At 35.9% G+C, this 19,888-nt stretch overlaps 1 protein-coding gene across 2 annotated transcripts; it reads right to left on the bottom strand.

Moving 5' to 3' along the window:
* Nucleotides 1-6,684: 6,684 nt before the first annotated feature.
* LOC137716751 (RNA-binding protein involved in heterochromatin assembly dri1-like) lies at nucleotides 6,685-8,140 on the bottom strand. 2 transcript variants are annotated; one of them, XM_068456129.1, is made up of 4 exons: nucleotides 8,094-8,140; nucleotides 7,516-7,919; nucleotides 7,286-7,362; nucleotides 6,685-6,981 (listed from the first exon to the last, which is right to left on the bottom strand). In XM_068456129.1, the coding sequence occupies exons 2-4, from the start codon at nucleotides 7,899-7,901 to the stop codon at nucleotides 6,962-6,964; spliced, it is 483 nt and encodes a 160-aa protein (XP_068312230.1). In that variant the 5' UTR covers nucleotides 7,902-7,919; nucleotides 8,094-8,140; the 3' UTR covers nucleotides 6,685-6,961. The 2 variants fall into 2 exon arrangements, with proteins under 2 accessions (XP_068312230.1, XP_068312231.1); XM_068456130.1 differs by having other exon boundaries at nucleotides 6,710-6,981; nucleotides 7,245-7,362; nucleotides 7,516-8,135.
* Nucleotides 8,141-19,888: the final 11,748 nt, after the last annotated feature.

The raw sequence follows: 19,888 nt of genomic DNA, 5'->3' as shown, positions 1-19,888 counted from the left end.
AGGCTGGCCACATAATGGCTCTCTATGGGGCATACGGTCATAGTATGCATATCATTCATGATACGCTCCTCTAGAATACAATTATGGCCATATTCATAGGAAGTTATGCATAGAAATTCAACTCCGTTTCTACGTGAGTTTCAATGTGGTAATTGTTATCTCTAATGTCCTTCAAACCTAACAACGTTCTTCCGGAACGTGGAGAATAGAGTGCCTCATCAATGGTCAAAATTGTACCATTAAACAACATTATACGTGCCTTACCATATTCTTTGATCAGGTTAGATAGGTCTGAGAGGGTTGTCAGATGTGCATTCTTAGGTATGAAGTTAGTGAAATATATGCGTTCATGCAAAATGGTGTCCGTGGTTGCATTATCTGCCAAACAACTAACTTCCCCATTAGTCATACCTAGAATGAAAATTAATTTGAATCAGTCACATGCATAAAAGTTCTAAAATCAAATATCCATTCAAAATAATTTTAAGTGTTTCAAGGACGGAAATTAATTAAAAACTTAATATCCAAAAACCCAACAAATAATTCAAACATAAAGGAAAATTGTTCAAAATTAACCAAAAAAACAAATGGGGGTTCGGCCATTATTGTGGAATTGGGCCTCATTGTCTTATTTTGACAAGAAAAATAGTTTATGTCTAAGATTCTAATCTTCTATAGGGGTAACAAACTTCTTAGGACGAGAATGATATTCAGCTACAACCTTCTGGGGAGCTCGACAAACACGGGACCAATGATCTTTTGAACCATAGCGACAACACATATCCGCATCCATGGTTCAAAGAACCATTGGTCCCTTGTTTTGGAAGTGCAAATGATGCCAGTCATGTCTTGCTTCAGGCAAGAAGATGTCTTTTTGGTGATCAAAACAATCAGCCAAAGCGACCCATAGTGCTAATGAATCTTTCTCAGCAAGATACTCAGTTTACAGTGTGTCACGAATATGTCTTCGGATGAAGATCATGGCAGTAGCTTTCTCAGCTTCGCCAACAAGGTTGTCCATCTCATCTTCAATGGAGGAACACAAATTCTTTGCAGCGAGGTGGAGCTCCACATCTTGGACACACTTGAGGTAGTTCCTTCCAGAGACCTCTAAAGCGGTGAATTCGAGTTTGTTGAAATTCGACATGTTCCTATCACAAAATAGGTGGAAAAGATGTGGTTAGTGCAATGGAGAAAAATATCAATCAATTCACATAAGAGTATAACATTCAGGTTCTAATAGACATGTATTGGTTAAAATTTGCATGAAAAACTTCGGGTTTTCATGGGTGATATTTTTAATGAAAACTTCAAGTTTCAAACAAGGCATGTTTATAGAAACTTCAGGTTTTGAAATAATTAAGAACTTCAGGTTCATATATTCCTACAGACAAACGCAAATATATATACAAAAATATGCAACAAGAAAATACGCAAATAGAACTTCAGGTTTATAATTGTAATTGAATTAATTATTTGGACTTCGAGCCAAATTTAAAGTGTGGGTGAAAAATATAAAACCCTTGGGCCTAAACAAAATTAGGCAATTAAGCTTGAGGCCCAAAAACTTGGACCAAAGCCTACCGGTGGGTTGAGCAAATTTGTACCGTAAGGTCCAGGCCCAAACTTGGGCTGGAATGGGCATGAGCGGATTAGGTCCCAATTCATATTTAGGCTGCAAGCCTAGTGGCAGCAAATGGGCTGCAATGAAGCCGGGGCCAAGGACATAAGCCCAGACTAGGTGCTGATCAAGTGCAGGTGCACCGATGTGCCAACTACAGGCTAGGATCCAGTGCATCGTAAGCATGTGGGACATCGTAGCCCTCGAGCTGGTGTCACGGATTGGGCCGAGCCATGGTGTTAAGCCGCTTCAGGCAAGCCCAATTAAGGAAAAAAAATCCTTTTTTTTTTTTCGCGGGCTCAACAGGCCAGCCCAATATGGGCATTGGGTTTTGGTGTCCAAAAAACCCCAGCGTGTGTTGGGTTGCTTCGCCAGAGAAGAAGGTCGGTGCCATAGCTGCAGGCGGTTGAGTTCTAGGTGAAAAACCATGGTGCAGGTCCGTGAGTTCAATAGGAAAAAATCCAAGTGAAGCATTTGATATTTTGAGAACTCATTCTTAACATCTTAGTAGTGTATTATATGTGTTTGTTTGCTTAAGTTCCAAAGTGTGTCAAACGCACGCTCGTTTTATCCCACAAATGCTTAAAAACAGTGCAAATACACTCCAAATGGACAAATAGTGTACTTTTGACACCAAATAAGCATTTGATTTTTTGAGAACTCATTCTTAATGTCTTAGTATATATGTTTGTTTGCTTAAGTTCCAAAGCGTGTCAAACACACGCTTGTTTTATCCCACAAATGCTTAAAATAGTGGAAATACACTCCAAATAGAAAAATAGTGTACTTTTGACACCAAATAAGCATTTGATCTTTTAAGAACTCATTCTTAATGTCTTAGTAGAGTATTACATGTATTTATTTGCTTAAATTCCAAAGCATGTCAAATGCACGCTCGTTTCTTCTAGAATCCTATTCAATCATCGTTCAAGACGATGAACAAAGCCTAAGAACACGACTTCAGGTCATTGTTGCCTAGAAAAAAAGGACGGCAAAGCTGTGACTCGTGACGGCACTTGGGTTGTTACTGGGTTTTAGGACAATGCCAGCGACAACATCGTTTTAGTTCACTCACAGGGGTGGAGCAACATGCTCCACAGAGGTGGCTCGGGTCTTGGGTTCGAATAACCCTAGATGAAGCATGTTTTTAATTTTTTTATTCTTTTTTTTTTCAATTAATTCAATTCAAATATTTTAATGCATGGAAATATATTTGATGCAATTCATGGCAATATCAAATTCACATAATTCAACAATTATGAATATAATGCATATACAATTTATGTAGTATCTAAAATTTGAAAAATGTAAAGTTGCGTCAAGCATTATGGTGAATGTTCATACTATCAGGGCTGCAAAAATATTGAGATAAAAACCGTTATTTTGGAAGAACTTGATTGCATGATGATATGGATCAAATAGTTTAATGCAGAAAACTTCCTCGTCGGATTCCTAAGCATAGCAGTAGGAGCGTGCTGATAACGTGTTATAGCCTATTTTATATAACAAGAGGAAAAGGCCAGCGACAGGGAGAGAAGGGAGAGAGAGATGTGTTTGTAGAATTGTAGGGGATTATGTGTGTTATTCCTCCCTACGTAGTGCGTTTATTTATAGTAATAAGAGGGAGAAGAAATCCTTCATCCCCAAGGAATACAAGTCCATATAGGAAAGAATATCTAGAATAAAATCTAATCTAAGATTTATATAATCACACTTAAACTAGATAGTAGATTAAGAGTAAGCCTAACATGAAGAATGTGTATCTTCGTGGGGAGACAGATGAACTGCCACCTAGATAGTAGATTAAGCGAATTAAGAAAAAGTGTATGCTCCCCCGATTGTTATTGTCAAGCTTGTTGCCAATTTTAGTAAAAAGAAGAAAGTAGTTTTGTCACCTACCCATGAGCCATCAATTGAGAAGAAACCAATGACTTCTTATGCTACTCGTGGGAGTTTTATTGCTCAAGGAAGCTTGTCATCGATCTTTCTCCTTCAAATGATAAAAAGGAAGTAGTTGAGCTTATGAAGTTTGCCAGTCTGAAAGAGCTAAAACCTTGGCTGACAAGATTGCTTAATGTAATAGTTCTGTGCTGCCCCAAGCGTCTGGGTTTAGAGATCAAGTAAAACGTCCATCTGTGGCTAAGTCTAGATTGGCTTTTGAAAAGCTCACCTGCTATAAGAATTGGGAAGGTAGATTTAGCTGCTAAAGAGGCGTCAAAGCCTGTTTCTTCTATTTGTTGTCATGTCAAAGTTGCTTGCCAAGAAACAGGAAACTACTCCTGATGGCAGTTATGAGAAGTTAAAAGATTATATACCTGAAGACTTTTCTTATATCCACTTGCTGCTCAATTCTGACTTGCTTATAAATTCAGCTGCTTGGAATAAATTTGTTGAATGTGTTGGAAAAGTAGTGTGATGAGTGTCTTTTCGAAGTGTCCTCCTGATGAACGAAGAGCTTTTATCCTTGCTATAATGCAAAAGACCCTGATCTTAATTGTTGAGACCATTTGTCATGATAGGGATACGATTTGTGATGCCAATGAAGCTAAAGCTGTAATAGCAGTTAAAGCTCATTCTGCCAAGAAAATTGAAATTCTAGAGGCCAAGCTTGCTGAGTTAAAATTGAAGGGGTTCATTACTTTTACCTCACTTCGGCACAGCTGGAACCAGTTCACCAAGAAAATAAGGATTGGAAACTTGTGCTTGTTACTTCTCGATTGCCAATGAAAACAACACAGAATGATAAAGAACTAGACCCACTGAGAATCCAAGATCTGGATAAGGTTTACTCGGAGCTTCATTCTGCTTACTTTGCAAGGATCAGGAAATTATCACTTCTGCCAACAAAATGAATTGTCTTCAGAACCCATGAATTTGCGTCCAAGGATGAGGAGCTGAAGGGCATGTTGCTCACCAATGAGTTCTTGGATAAAGATTATGCTGAGTTATGGAGTGTCAATAAAGACCTTGGTAAGGTGAATAAGCAGTTAAAGAGCAAGAAGGCGAATCATGAAAGTGCTCTTACTCAGACTTAAGTCAATTTCTACAAGATGGGATTTGTTGACCATTTTCAAGGAAGGTAGCTTGGTTATGAGTTTTCTAAAAAAAAGATTTGAAGACTTCCTCTATCCCTTTGGAGGATCTGCTCGACTTTGACTCCTTTGCTGATGTAGATAGAGCAGTTGAGGGTAAAGTTGCTGAGATAGTAGTTGTGGAAGATGAAGTGGTAGAAGTGCGAGTTGCTAAATGCAAGGTGGTTGCTAAGGAGCCCGAGATCATCTAAGCTGTTGATAGGTAGTTAGCTTTAAATGCTTGGAAATTCTTTTTCTTTTTTCATCTAGATTTTGTTTCTCCTTTGTTTAGCTTGTGTCAGATTTTGGTGGCTTTTGTGCGAGTTTATCAATTTGCTAGAAATTTAATAAATTGTTTTTTCTCTTTACTCCATCCTTATAATTCAATTGCCTTGGATGTTCGTGAAACTTTGCTTGATTCAAGTGTCTTGCATAATTTTAGCCATAAAAGTGTGAACTAGGGGTGGGTTCAAAAAACCAAAACCAAAGTAAAGAAACCAAACCGAACCGAAAACTTTTGGTTCAGTTTCAGTTTTGGTGGTTTGGAAACTGAACCGAACTAAATTAAATATATATTAGTTTTATTTATTTATTTAAGTTAGGTATTCATTTTCTGTACCCAATTTCAAGTCAATCATCAACTTAATTTTAGACCCAAAATGTTCTACCTCAATCTTGCCTTTTTGGACTAGGTCTCCCCCTAGAATCACCTTTTAGCCAACAATTAATGTCATGATTTTTTTGCCAACAGCCATCCTATTGTTTTCCGGAGTTTCTGCAATTGTGGCAATAGCCATTGCGGAGAGCTCCACCTTGTGCTGTTGCATATACCTCTGCAAATCAATAAAGCACCATACAAACATATATACACACACATATATGTATGTGTTTGTATGCAAAACATTCGTACATAGGCAGAGAATTTTTTAGAACTCTCAATTCTCCCCCAGCAGCTCCCTGTGAATTTTTTATTTTTCAAAAACAATTTTCATCTTTTATCAAATAAAATAAAAAATCAAAACCGAACCGGAACTGGAATTGAACCGATAAAAACCGAACCGAACAAAATCGGAAAAAAGATGGACCGAACCGAACCAAATATAACTTTGGTTCAGTTTTCAGTTTTAGCAAAAAATCGAACCCACCCCTAGTGTGAACTGTTTCCACAGCCTTGATAAAAGCAGGCGTTCCTAGTCTAGGCCATAGGTTTTGGCTTTTTGGGGCATTGAGTTGCTGAGTTTATTGTGCTCTACTGCCCTGACCATGTGATGCTGGCGTTGCCAAGTTGGTTGTTGACTTCATTGGTCGAATGAAAGTCGTCTGAAATTAGAACATGCGTGTGCAACTGAGGCAAGGTTCCATGAGCAGTGTACTTGAGCTTAAGTGATCTTGTACTTCACAAGGTCGAAGGGTGTGACACGACGAAGTCTTTCATAAGCTACCAGAAAGTTGTACTTCACTTGTAGTATGAGGTTGCCAATACCTTGAGCTACGTAGCTCGTCTCACAACATGATATAATTCAATGTGGATATGAAATTTGCTAACTAGTCACAATAAATGTGTGCAGTTGTATGGAAATTCATGGGCAACAATTCAAGGAATGTGATGCACTTTTGGGTCATGAATCTCTTGAACTGCGTAGCTTGTAGCGTAGCATGATAGAGTTCCATGTGAACACGAGAACAGTTCCTTTGGTGCATATTTGCTTTCTTTCCTTTTTTTTTTTTTTTTTTTTTGTTTATCCGTTGGTATATAGCTTGCTTTCACAGATAGATATATATACTCGTTTACAGTTTTTAAATACTCAAATATTCGTTGGACCACTCTTAGGATAAAAGCATTCTTGATACTCGGGATGGAGCATCTTCCTCCATCTTCATACATATCCTCCTCTTTTCCCCTCTCTAGAAATCAGTATCAGAAAGTAATTAATCAATCAAATATACCGGCAGCAAGTAGATGCTTCAATGATCCAAGATAACAGCAGAGAATTAATTCGATTAATAGTACTAGAAAACTACATTCCTTTCATATCATAAGAAAGCTCACAAAATAATGCCAAATGATGTAGCTTAGTTAAAGTGCATCATCAGAATTCAACTTAAGCACTCTAAAAAGATAAACATCCAGGAAATGGAAAGAAGGTGGGGAAGGAGAAGGGAATTGAAAAAGGAAAAAAATATAGAGGGTGAACCATCTGGGCCACTATAGTGGCTAGCTAGGTAGTTCATGTCATCATAAGGGAATCATGTTCTTTTCTCAGTTCCTTCAGCAAAATACAGCAGTGCCTGAATAAGATGAGAATCATATTTATATATTAGTTTAAAAAATTATAAAAATAAAATAAAATTAAGAAAAACAAAATATTTGAAAGTAAATATATGTTTAATAAGAATAAGGGATGAGTGGTGAGCTCCCACAGTGTAGAAAGCTTTGTTTTGGGGTTTGAGAGGGAATGCTCCGTGTCTTACATTATCTTACGCCAACGAGTTAATATCTCTTTGTTATCTATATTTTACTTCAAAATAGTCACGTTTGTGCATATACTCACCGAAAAGCATGAAAATTTTAGGAGTTAAAATGGAAACTTGCCATCGTTGGAGTCCCTTGGAGCATTGCATCTGAAACATTCCGTCCTGCTAGCGAAATTGTGCTCATTGCACCCTGGTCTGTGCCATTTAATTGAACAATTACCATTATTTTCATGACATGGTAAAGTGGTAATATACGCAAACATGATAAAATATGGGAGTAATATTGCGACATATTCATTGAAAGATATTGTGACTAATCAGTAAAATGATAAAATTTGCAAATTTAACCTTGTACAAATCCAGTCTCCAGATTTCCATCCGGAGCGACCAGAGCTACTTCCACCGCTGCCAAAACCAAACCCTCTGAGTGGCCTAGGCATGTCCCCCTCAAAGCCGCCGCCACCGCCACCACTGGACAATTCGTCCTTAGACGCACCACACTTGAAGCAACTGGAGCGGCTGGCAAAGTTGTGAGCTGCACAGTTGCCAACGGTGCAGTACCAGTCACCGGGGCGGACATCCGGACCAGTGGTGAATCCATATGAACCACCACCACCTCTTCCGTACTCAACTCTCTCCCCACTTTTTGGATCCCCGCACCTCTGGCACGAGTCCCTCCTTTGGAAGTTGAGATGGTTGCACGACCTACAGTTCCAATCTCCTGGCCTGCTCATCTTTCTCAATTTGGACTTCTAGATTTCAGACATATGATAAAAACAATAATGTATCAGTTAAGTGCAACGAAATTCCCCCGTGCCCTCTTAAAAAATTACAACATCATTTTGGCAAACTTCAAATTCTTTACAGACAAACTAACCTAACCTACAAAAGCCCAAGAGTGAACTTGAAATTTGAAAAAGCCTCACCTTATGAAAACAAAGTTGAATAAAAATGCCTGAAGAAGATGAAACTAGTTATGGTGGAATTTGGTGATTAAAGTGATGTGGTTCGGGAGGTTTTTATACTTGCTTAAGGGCCTCGAGAAGCGGGTGGTGGATTGCACCCAGTAGAGGTTTAGGTACGTGGTTTTTCTTTTTTGATATTCTCTGCATCACTTTGCCTTCCTTGAACAATGGAATATCTCACCAAAAAAAAAGAACTAAATAAGGAAAAAGAGATAAAGAGAAATTGAAATGGGATTCTGAAGATACTAAATTTCTATAGGGTTTCTAGAGGTTGCAAATGCAAGAACATTTTCATTATAAATTTCTCTAGTTAATTAGTTCCATAAATGCCCTACTTTATGCATCCACCTCGTATTCCAATATCTATAAATGCCCTAGTTTTAGTACAAATTAGCACAGAACAGAATGAAAAAAACATGGGATATTTTGAGTCTAATGAATTGAACTAGTCTTAGGTTCTCTCTCTGTTTTTATTGTTTTTCATGGTCTTGTTCTTTTGGTTGGCGTTGTCATTATTTGTCGTTAAAATGATTAGCTTGATGTTTAGAATTTAGATTTTGGTTATTTACATTTTCCGAAACTTTTTACCAATTTAAATTTTGTCACCCCACCCCCTTTTCTCATGACAACTCCTTACTTCGCCACTACTAGCACCCTTTGAGTGAATTGGAAATGATTCGCAGTGAAACGGCATACTGCTCTACACGAAATTGAGATGAGAGTTGGAGCAAAATTCCATCGTTATTGTATGTTTCCATCAGCCTACATATATTGTAGGAAACATAGTGATAATCGAAATTCAAAGTATATAAAGTCGGGTTCCTTATTATAATATCATGCATTTGTACAGCATATTGGGCAAGGAAAAACATGTTGATTTGACTTTGCTAAATTAATTGTACCATATATATATATATATATATATATATATAATATTGGTCACGTCCCCACAAAAGGCAAATAGCCTGCATTGTAACCTCTAAACAGAGCGTAACCTTGCAGCTAATATCATACTTTTAATTATTAAATGAACAACAACAAATTCTTTTGACCATTTCATATATTTAGGACCCTCATTTGCGCCAACAAGCTTGTTGGCTTTCCTGTTGAGTCAGGATCTTGGATAAGCAAGAACAAAATTCATTGTTGTTTACAAAATGAATATTCTTCACACATAAAAAAACCCTATAGGCGAGAAACGACCCCACCATTCTTATTCTTATCTCAAAATCTATAACTAAGGAGTGGTCAAGTATGGTTTTATGTAATTAGGAACACCCCCAACCCTAAGGGTCTCACTATACGAGGAAAAATGGTGGTTGCTTTTCAATGTTTTTTTAATATTCTTTCTTGTACTTGGAAACGAAATTTTTTTCCTCCATGTCAAAAGGGTACGTTACGTACCATAATTTCTTTTCTACCCTATACCCCCAGATAGTAAAGGGATATTTCACTTGAGGTCAATTATTTATTTATTTATATATTTTAGGATCAGGTAATTTTCAATTTAGAGAGAGATAAATGAAGAGAAAACTTGGGTAAGTGGTTTTAGTCTTACACGATAAAAAAAAATCCATTGACCTAAGTTTGAAAATAAAGTGACTATTTACTAGATATTCAATTTACTTATATGATGTTGGGAAAAAAATTTTACTTATATGATGAAATACAAAATTATTTATTGACCTAAGCTGAATTTCCTAGATATTACAGGAACAAGTTATATGTTAAGCCATCAATTAGTATAAATATAAATGCAGCGATCATAAAATGTGATCCTTTCCATATCTTTCTCGAGTATATTTTACCCGATTTTTGCATGCTATGCCTTATAAGATTATTAACGATTAATCCACTAGGTCAAAAGCTTCTCAAGCTCAAGGAGCACTCAGCTACTTCATACCATTCAAATCGGTACCAAATCGTGGCAAACTCCATATATATAATAGACATGACCTCAAAATAATTGGGATCAAAGGTCAGCTAGTGAGATGATAGGGATATAAGCTTCTATCAATAGGGAAACAACCTGAATTACCAGCCAACTGGCGAATCCTCCCTTTGCGCCTCATCATACATTGAACTACTAGTAAGTTCACAGGCTTATTATCTTAGGTCGGAAGCAGTTTACATGATTATGTAAATGATTTCCACACATCAATAGTATTTTTTTTCTTGTTTTAAAATACGGTTAACCAACATGTTAATTACTCGACTCACTAGTTTTTTTTTTGGGTCAATACTCATTAGTATTTTTTAGGATCAGGATTGGTCATTGGTTCCACATGGCAAGCTTTTTTCTTTAGCCATCTCGGTTATTTCAAAATTAAATCTGCATGCTTCCGCTTAATAATATTCCAATTTTAAAGTATCAAAATAAAAATTGTATAAAAAAAGAATAAGTATCAAATAAAATTCCATTTTAAGAAAAATATTATATTATTCCAAACAAATTAGTCAGGATTATATCCATGAATCGCATGAATCACCCTCTCACATCACATCAAATCTTATGCATAAAATATGATCACACTCGTGCATGTCAGCTGCTTCGCTAAATTAGAGAAGATATGTCACCATTGCCCAAGACATTGCTAGGCACATAGCCGAAGCCAAACATAAAAGCCGTTGCATGGCTAAGGAGCTTCAAACAATGAACGTCCAAATTTTAATAATTGAGAGAACGTGGAGTAGTAGTGGAAGATCAAAACCAAAGGAAGAAAGTAAGAGAGGGGGAATTAATTGGTAGAGTTTCGATAAAGATAGTCGAAGCTGATGGATGATGATGGAAGAGTCTTCGAGGTTCAAATTTTGACCATCTTTTATCCTTTTCTTTTTCTTTTGTCACTAGTAGTACATTAGTACTGCTATGCATGGCTTTTTCACTGTCATTTTGCCCCTTTCCTCCTCACAATCTTCGCTTTCTGTTCAAATAATTAAGGGGATTGAAATAAAAATAAAATCGAATAAAAATTCAAGATTACTCACCATGGCATTTTTCTTGGGGAATGGTAAAGAAGGCTGTAGCAAACTGTGAAAAAGCAAAAAGAAAGGAGGGGGCTGATTCGATTCTCTCATTGGGAAATGCTTCCATGCATGACCATGACCAAGCCCCGATACAATACACCCAACGTATATATCTTTTCGCTTTCTCTTTTTTAATCTTTTTAATTAATAAAACGTAAACAATTCTGATTAAAGCAATGTTAAGATGTTTGTGTACAAGTAGTTCATGCATTTTGAGTTTTGTCTTCTTCCCTTTTCTACCAATTGAGAAAAGTTATAGATGCAACCATAACTTTGGAGCAGTTTCTAACTTTTACATGCATGCAGACTAAATATTTCTTTTTAAATACAAATAAAGATAAGAGCATTAGGTGAGCTATATATCTGTGCTTGTGTTTGTTTAATTATGTTATCATCAAAACAAAAGATTAGAATATGGAAAATTAACTCAATTCTACAAATTATGTTTGTGAGTTTCATCTATTCACGTATCGTATGCATATTGTTGTTCAAAGAAAATCTAAAAGCATAAAAGTGAAGTTTTATGTTACTAATTTTTTCAAATGTCTTATTATACCGACTTCCTTATTAATTACTTAATTTGCGGTTAAAAGTCTCAGCAAGTTTTGGATTCAACTCCTTGAGTTAGCATGCACTATAATTGTCAAAATGAGACATTTTCTAACTGTCATAAAAGTTAGCAATTTTTGTATCTTATTATGTTATAAGGTATTTTTGATATTTATGTATTAGGATTTTCTAGTAGAATAAGGATTCTGATTCAATTTTTGTATATTATTATGTTAAGGTATTTTTGATATTAATGTATTAGGATTTTCTAGTAGAATAAGGATTATGATTGGTTTTCTGTTTGTTGCTAGGGTTTAAGATGTTCGTTTGTTTTAAGATTAAGTCTTTATAAACACCTCTTGAAACTTCGTAAGAATTACAAGGTATAGTCTTTTCAGGTTGTGTAGCCATCTTCTGTTTGATTTCTCTAGTTTTTAGTCAGTGAATAATTGTTAGTTTTCATTGTGATTCTTTTTTTTTTTTTGTTTAATTTAGCTTTCACTTATATTGGTTTAATTGGTTTTTTTTTTTTGTGAAAAATAAATTTATTCAAAGAGAGAAAAACTTCGCCGCTTCCAGTAATATAGAAGAGAAAAGTATTTTTAGCAATAGTGGGTTAGACCTATTCCAAATAAAGTATCAAGAATGGAGTGCCCAACGCTAGTAATGACATCAGCAAGAAAATCCCATGATATAGAAGGAAAAGATCGTGCAAGTAATCTAATGTTCTCAATAATAGTCTTCAATCGCCAAGGCGTTTTGTACTTGTTCAAAATGGAATCAATAATGAGTTTGGAGTCACCTTCAGCACAAACATCCTTAAAACCCTTGATGTCAGTTTTTTTGTGCTTGTTTTCATGTGTCAATTTTTTGTTTGTTTTTGTTTTCTTGGGTGTTTAAATTTTTTTTTTTCTTAGGGGTTGGTTGGCCTTGCTTTTATTTGTTAGTGTTTTTTTTGTTGAAATTATGGTCATGAATTCTTGTTTCTTAACTGTCAGTCTTTACTTTGCTGCGATAGATCGAGTTCTAAAGTAGTTGTTGTGATAGAAGAAAAGAAAAATTCGTCGGACAAATATATGTCTATAGAATATTAAGATTAAGACTTTTAAAATTTGTTGTTCTTCTTTTTTCCATTACAAAAACAAAAACAAAAACAAAAACAAAAAAACAAAAAAAACCAAAATTCATACGAACTATTTTTGTCCCATAAACTCATATTTTGTAGTCTTAGGTTTTGCCTGACAAACCTTCGTCGGGCAAAATTTATTGCGCAAAGATCTTTGTGTAAAGTTTTGCCCGACAAAACTTAGAAACCGTCGGACAATAGCACTTTGGCCAACAAAAATTTCCAATGACAAATTGGTTGAGCAAAACTGTGTTGACCAACTTTGCTCGACGAACACCACATGCCCGACCAAAATATTTCATTAGGCAAAGTTTAAATTTACGGAAAAGATATATTATATTTAACCCAACAAAACTTTCATCGGGTAAGTTTTATAATAAAAAATATAAAAGGCTTACCCAACGACAACTTTTGTTGGACAAAAGAGCTTTAATATTAAAAAAAAAATACATATATATATATATATAATTTATGTTAAATTATGTTTAATATTGGTTATTTAATTTTTATTATATTAATCTCATAAGATATCAAAATATTACAAAAAAGAATTTATTATTAAAATCAAAATGTTTGTACAATTATATTAAAATTGAAAAACAAATTTATTCTCGGTGTGAAATTGGTTCACTCGTCCAACTACGTCATCCTAGAAGATTTGCATCTCTAGAAATTATAAATTCTAAAAATAACAAAAAAGTGAGTGCCACTCGTCCGTCTTATTCTTAAAACCATAGGGCAGAGGGTCAGAGCTTCATCATGAATTTCTAAAGTCATGTAATGTCTACGCAGATTATACTTCCACTCCTTGAAGGACTGATTCCACAGCTGGGTTATGCGTATAATTGGACATACCCGGCAGTTCCAGGTCGATCTCAAAGTTGTTTTAAAATAGACAAAAGACAAGTAAAATTAATAAATAATTATCTCGAATAAGTAAAAATATTAAAAATATTAAATTAAAAAACACATTTACCAAGAGCTCTGCCATCATCGCCTACTTCACTTCGGAAAAGATATTTTTCCATTTAGAGGTTGTCATCGGGCACCTCATGCGGATGATGGCTCCTATCGCGTGATTCAACTGCATATGGACTTTAGGTGCACACACATTTACTGTGGGTTGTATTTAACTTTCATTTTCCTAAAAATTTCTAATATATCAAAAAATTCTAATTTCCTAAAAACTTTATATATTTCAAAAACAATTGTGCCTATCCCGTCCCTCACACATTCCCCCACACACGTCCCCTCCCCACCCTTCCCGTACCCCCGCTTCACCCCCAACCCGTTCCTCTTCTACCATAACCAAACCCATCTCCCCTACCCTCCCAAACCTATCCTAGCCACCATTACAACCCTGGCACCCCGTCATTCCCCCACCTCCCTAATTTTCCCAACCCCTTCCACGTAAAATTTCACACATGTAAATCACAAATTCACGAATTTAAACATATAATTCACTAATTTGAACATGTAAACTATTTGTAATATAAATTTTCATACGAAATAAGTGGGGATATCATACCTTTATGAGAGTTTGAGAGTTGAAGATAGGTCGAAAGAGATGGTGACTGTGAAAGATAAAGGGAGAGAGAATAATGGAATTAAGCTGCTGCAGGAAGAATATGAGATCTCAGCCTGATATAAAACAGTAGCCTTTACCTGACAAACCATTTTCGTCAAGCAAGGGCCTTTATTTTTGCCCAACGAAATGGTTCATCGGGCAAGTCCTTCCTAAAAAAAAATCGCCAAATGAAATTTTGGCATAACAAATGGTGGGAAATAACTCTTGCTCGACGAAAACCATATGATTTCGTCGGGTAAACAATTAAAATGGAGGGAAATTTGACTTTTTTGAAAAGAAAAAAAAAATATTCGGGGAAAAAACTTGGAAAATTTAATTATTCGTCAGATTGAAGTCATTAGAAACAAGTCCTAATTTGACATTTCTTGGCTCTGTAGCAAAATCAGGATATATTTTTATCACATAATTTCCATGCTTCACTATTTGTTAGATGTTGCAGAATGTTATATGTTCCTACGTATGTCACCTCATATCACATGCAGTCTGGATTGACGTGTACAATCTCTATAATCTTGCCTTTAGTAAAATATAATACAAAACCTTATTCGGAATCTTGTTCTTTCGATATCACGGTTCATTACACTGGGAACAATTGTCCAGCTTCTCGAATTCAATGTAAAACAATACACAATTGTTTGTATATACATGCATGGATCTTGTCATATGCTCAACATTTTTCGAGCTACAATGATTTGCAAGAAATGCATTAGGTTTTGGAAGCATATGTTTAACAATCTCATCATCATATGCTAATCCGATTGGTCATATTACATTCTACTTTCATGTGCATCAACTCTCAACAGTTGTTAGAACAAAAAAATCCTGACAACTAGGATACAATTCTCGCTGAGCTTCTTTTAACAATTTATTGTACTTCTTAGGTTCTTTGGATGGCTCTTCGTCTGTAACCCACAATATATATATATATATATATATATATATATATATATCACAATTAAATTTCACATAATCACAATTTCAACATATATATATCACAATTAAATAAATTAAAACTTACTAACAAAAATATTGCAATCTAATAACAAACCTATAACAAGCAAATAGGTTATTGCCCGACAAAATAGGTTATTGGCAAAAGTAATGTTGACAAGCTTTGTCTAACAAACGTATATTTTTGTCGAGTAAACTCTCTTGACCTGATGATATATGGTTCGTCGGGCAAATAGTGCTAACTCTTATTATCGTAGAATAACTTAATGAAAATATTAAAAATTGTTTTTACAATGGAGAAATATGCAATCTCTTGGAGCACATATCAAATATTATTCATATTCATACTCTAGATATTCTATAAGATGGAACTTTATTGCTAATTGTTGAAGTAACTGACTGGATTATAATGTATTGACAAGTGTCAAAGCGCGTTTTCTAAAGTGCAAACAGAATTTTGGGGGCTGCAAGTGCGGATGGAATGTAGTCCGTTTGATGAAAAATGAATAGTTGAAAATGATTTCCATATGAATGAGCTTAGGATGAAACTGGGTCATAAATGATCCGTAAGTTAATTAAAATGGTACCCGGGATTTATTCAAAATTTCTTGGGATTTAAACTCTATGCACACCCCCCCCCCCCCCCGCCCGCCCGCGGACATCAATACTTTCCTTCTGGAATAAATGTTCTCCTCCAACACAAACATTTCCTCTCCCGTGTTTGCTTAAACATCGTTGTCGTAAAAAAACATCATTGTCGTTCGAAAACTTACTTCATGTTCCAAACCAAGTAATAGTTGGTCTGTGGTGGTGTTGTCCAACCTCACATAATTTTGGACAACAGTGAAGAAAATTAAGGGACTTTGGTTGGAGGCTATGTAGTGGGTTCCAAAGAAATAACATGGTTTTTGCTTCATTCGCATTGGGGTCAGACTGCTTTGGCAATAAGCGTGGTGATAATTTATTCCCCCAGTGAATTTCAAATTTTGTGTGTTTTGAAAATGGAACTCTAAAATTTCATTTAGTTATTTCTATAGAGCATTATAAATTAGGTTTGGTGTACGGTTAATTATGCATGTTCGTGGATTAATTAGGTAGAATTTGTCTATATATGTCAAATGTTGTGTACAAATTAGGGCGAGTTGTGAACTTATGAAGCTATGTTGACGGGTTGTGTAGTTGTGGAGGCATTATCTGTTGTTTTGGTAAATTTGTAGTTTTGAGTAGGGATTGAATTGTGTATCTGAATTAATGTTAATTTTATAGTGGTAGGGATTGATTTTTGTATCTGAATTATCGTTAATTTTATGGTGGGAATTGAAATTGAAATTGCTTAATTAATGATGCTCTGTTAACAGCAAATGTAAAGTTGTGAAGCTTTGGTGACAGGTTGTTGTTAGTTTATGTACCATTGATTGTTGATGTGTGTGTATTGTTATGTGCATAGGTATGGCAGCCTAGGGTGTTCAGCTAGCAACGAGAGAAGAAGAAGAAACGTATAAGGGAAGGGTTAACAACCTATTCGAAGCCCCCCATGTGTTAGGATTGATTAGGGAGAAATTTAATCAGGCAAAGCTTGATGCCTTTGGGGCAACCTACTTTGGTCACCTTCAGGGTGTGGATAAATTGGCCTTCAATGGGCAATTGGCGCATGAGTGGTCGATCTGTAAAGTAGGAAATCAAGGAGTTGAAGACCTAAAGGGGCTGACCTATTTAATAGGTTGTGAATTGACCAGGTTCACAAAGTAGGACTTCTGTCTCATTACCGAGCTACGATGTGACGAGCCCCATGACATAGAGGTAAAGCCACAAAGGATTAGGCTACTGATGGAGTATTGTTCGGGGAAATTAGGTTGGTAGGTGAAAGTAGCAAAGGGAGGAAATAAAAGGGGAAAGGTAAAGTGAAGGCTTGAAAGTTAGCAAAAAAATATTTGTGACTTGCAGCGAGCTTGAAAGAGCGTTTAAGGAGTGCAAGAATAGGGACGATGCCTTCAAGCTAGGGTTGGTATACTTTGGTGAGGCTGTATTGATATGGGCAAAGAACAACATTGTCGTGAATCTAGACTACCTCGACCTCGTGAAGGATATGGATAGGTTCAATAGTTTTGCATGGGGTTCCACCTCGTTTGAACAATGTTATGACAGCCTCTCGTTTGCTACTTCAAGGAGAGGTAGAGGTAGAGTTGAGGGGGATAACGAGGGAGATGAGGATGAGGAAAAAGAAGAAGTTAAGGGAACAAAGAGGGCGCAACGATCTAGATGGGGGTACATACAAGTGTAGGCATGCGAAAAAAATCCCCAACTTGAGAAGTTGCTGCAAGATGACAAATCCGGTAGCTGCACCAAGAATTTTTGGTGAAAGACAACGAAGAAGCAGCCGATCTATGAATAGCTGCAGTTGTATGTAACCGAAAGCCTAGAGGTATAACTGTATTGCAACACATTTGAATTTTGGATTACTAAAAATGCATGCATGTGAATATTGTATACGCAAGAAATGTATTTATGATGTGTGCCTTTAAAATGACAGGTTGTGGGGATTAAAGAAATTGTTTTGACTAAAGCAGAGAAGGAGAAATCATACTTGATGTAAGGGGATAATGCGAACATTGTGATTGCTGATAAACTAACTCCCGACACAAATGATGTTGGTGAGTTAAAAATGCAATTGAAGGAGTTAAAGGTGACATTTGCATGGTTGGCCCACGAGAATGAGATATCAGACATAAATTTGGTGAAGAAAGTGGAAGAGCTGTCGAACGTGGTGGAGGAGTTAAGGAGGGTAATGATAGAAAAACCTGTGAAGGAAAATATCGAGGAAGAAGATGAAAGGAAAAAAAGATGTGGGAGAAGAAGATGAAGAAGAGGGAGAAAAAGAAAAAGACGATGAGGCAAAAGAAGAGAAAGGCAGTAAATAAGAGAAGAAAAAAAACGACCAGTTGGGTGGTCAAATTGGCGGTAAAATACAAACCGTTGTGGAAGAAGAAGAAAAACCAAAAGAAGAAGATGACGGTTGTAAAAAATGGTTTAGAGGTAAGGGAGGAAAAACCAGTGGGTGAGAAGGGGTATCAGGAAGAGGAATTAAGGGACGAAGGAAAATGGGGAGGAAGGCGAGGGATCGAGAAGGGATGAGGTAATAGAAACTGTTGAGGAAGAGGGTTAGAAGGAGTTTGCAAGGACTGTTGATTGGGCCAGTCCCATAGATGTATGCACGAAGATAGTTGGTTTGGTCGGAGAATCGGTAATGGAGGAGTGTAAAAACATCAAGGGTTCAGATGATGATGATGAGGTGATGATATACACACCCGATGGCCAGCATGTGGGAACCAAGAGGAAGGTCCCCTGCACAAGAGTAACGTCAAAGTCTATGCGAACGAAAATGAGGTAGAACAAGAAGATGAAAGTGGTTCGCCACACCCATTTGATATTTGACGCCACAAAGTGCCAAAAAATCCACGCCCGGTCAGCCGAATGAGGATGTTGTGGAAAGAAAAGCATTAATTAAAGCTATGGACGCAAAATGTATTGTTAAGATGATGCAATATTTCTATAACTTCAATAAGTTAAAGGAGAAAGAAAAGATGTAACTCAATAATGTTACGATTATATATATATATATATAATTGATGAAATGAATTCAACGATGAAGCTAACAATTTTTTGTTTACATTGTTAGTCTGATTGCCCAATTCAAGTTCATGATTGTTGGAGACACCGATTTCTGAAGGTGACTTCTGGACCATGAAGGTTGGCTGTAAACATATGGAAGTGAGTAATCCCTATCTTTGGATCACTTGAGTGTTTCTGAGAATTTGTGAATTTAGATATTACGATGAATGAACACTGATGAACGTTTTGTGACAGTTTATGATTGCAACCGTTATTTCTTAATATCTTTCCATATTCGTACTTCTATAATGAATGAATTTAACTAAGTGACATTTGTAGTTATCGTTGCAAACAGATAAACAAATGATGAAAGAAATAAATAAATACTAGCATTTACCTACACACTTTGTGTGTAGTGTGTAGGAACACTTTAAACAATAAAATAAATAAAAAGGGAAAGAGAAAGGGAGAGAGGGAACGTGGGTGGAAGTGGGAGGTTTTTCTTTTTCTTATTTTTTTCTTTTTGTTTTAATATTAGAGATATCTTAATATCACTTCTAGGTGATGGTTCAATAAAAAATAGTAAAATTTAGATCTGTGAAATTACATTATTTCCCATCATTTTTTTTATGTGATAGAAGACTAAATAGTCTTTTCACCTTCTTTTGTTGACAAGGAAGGTTCCATTAATAGGTAGTTTGGATAATAATGTTACTTTGTTCCCCACATTGAAATGAAATTTGAGATTATCTGAACTAGGATTAAATAATGTACGAATTGCAAAATACAAACATAAATTAAAGCGTCCTATAGATTAAATTAAACCATAAAGTACAACAACATAAATTAAAACATTAAATTCAACCAGCGGCACTTGTACAGTGTTCAACTTTGGAATCAGTTCTT

The sequence above is a fragment of the Pyrus communis genome, chromosome 15 (assembly GCF_963583255.1).
Source record: "Pyrus communis chromosome 15, drPyrComm1.1, whole genome shotgun sequence".
Classification (NCBI taxonomy): domain Eukaryota; kingdom Viridiplantae; phylum Streptophyta; class Magnoliopsida; order Rosales; family Rosaceae; genus Pyrus; species Pyrus communis.
The sequence above is the reverse complement of the archived record's forward strand: the minus strand, read 5'-3'. Positions and strand labels throughout refer to the sequence as shown.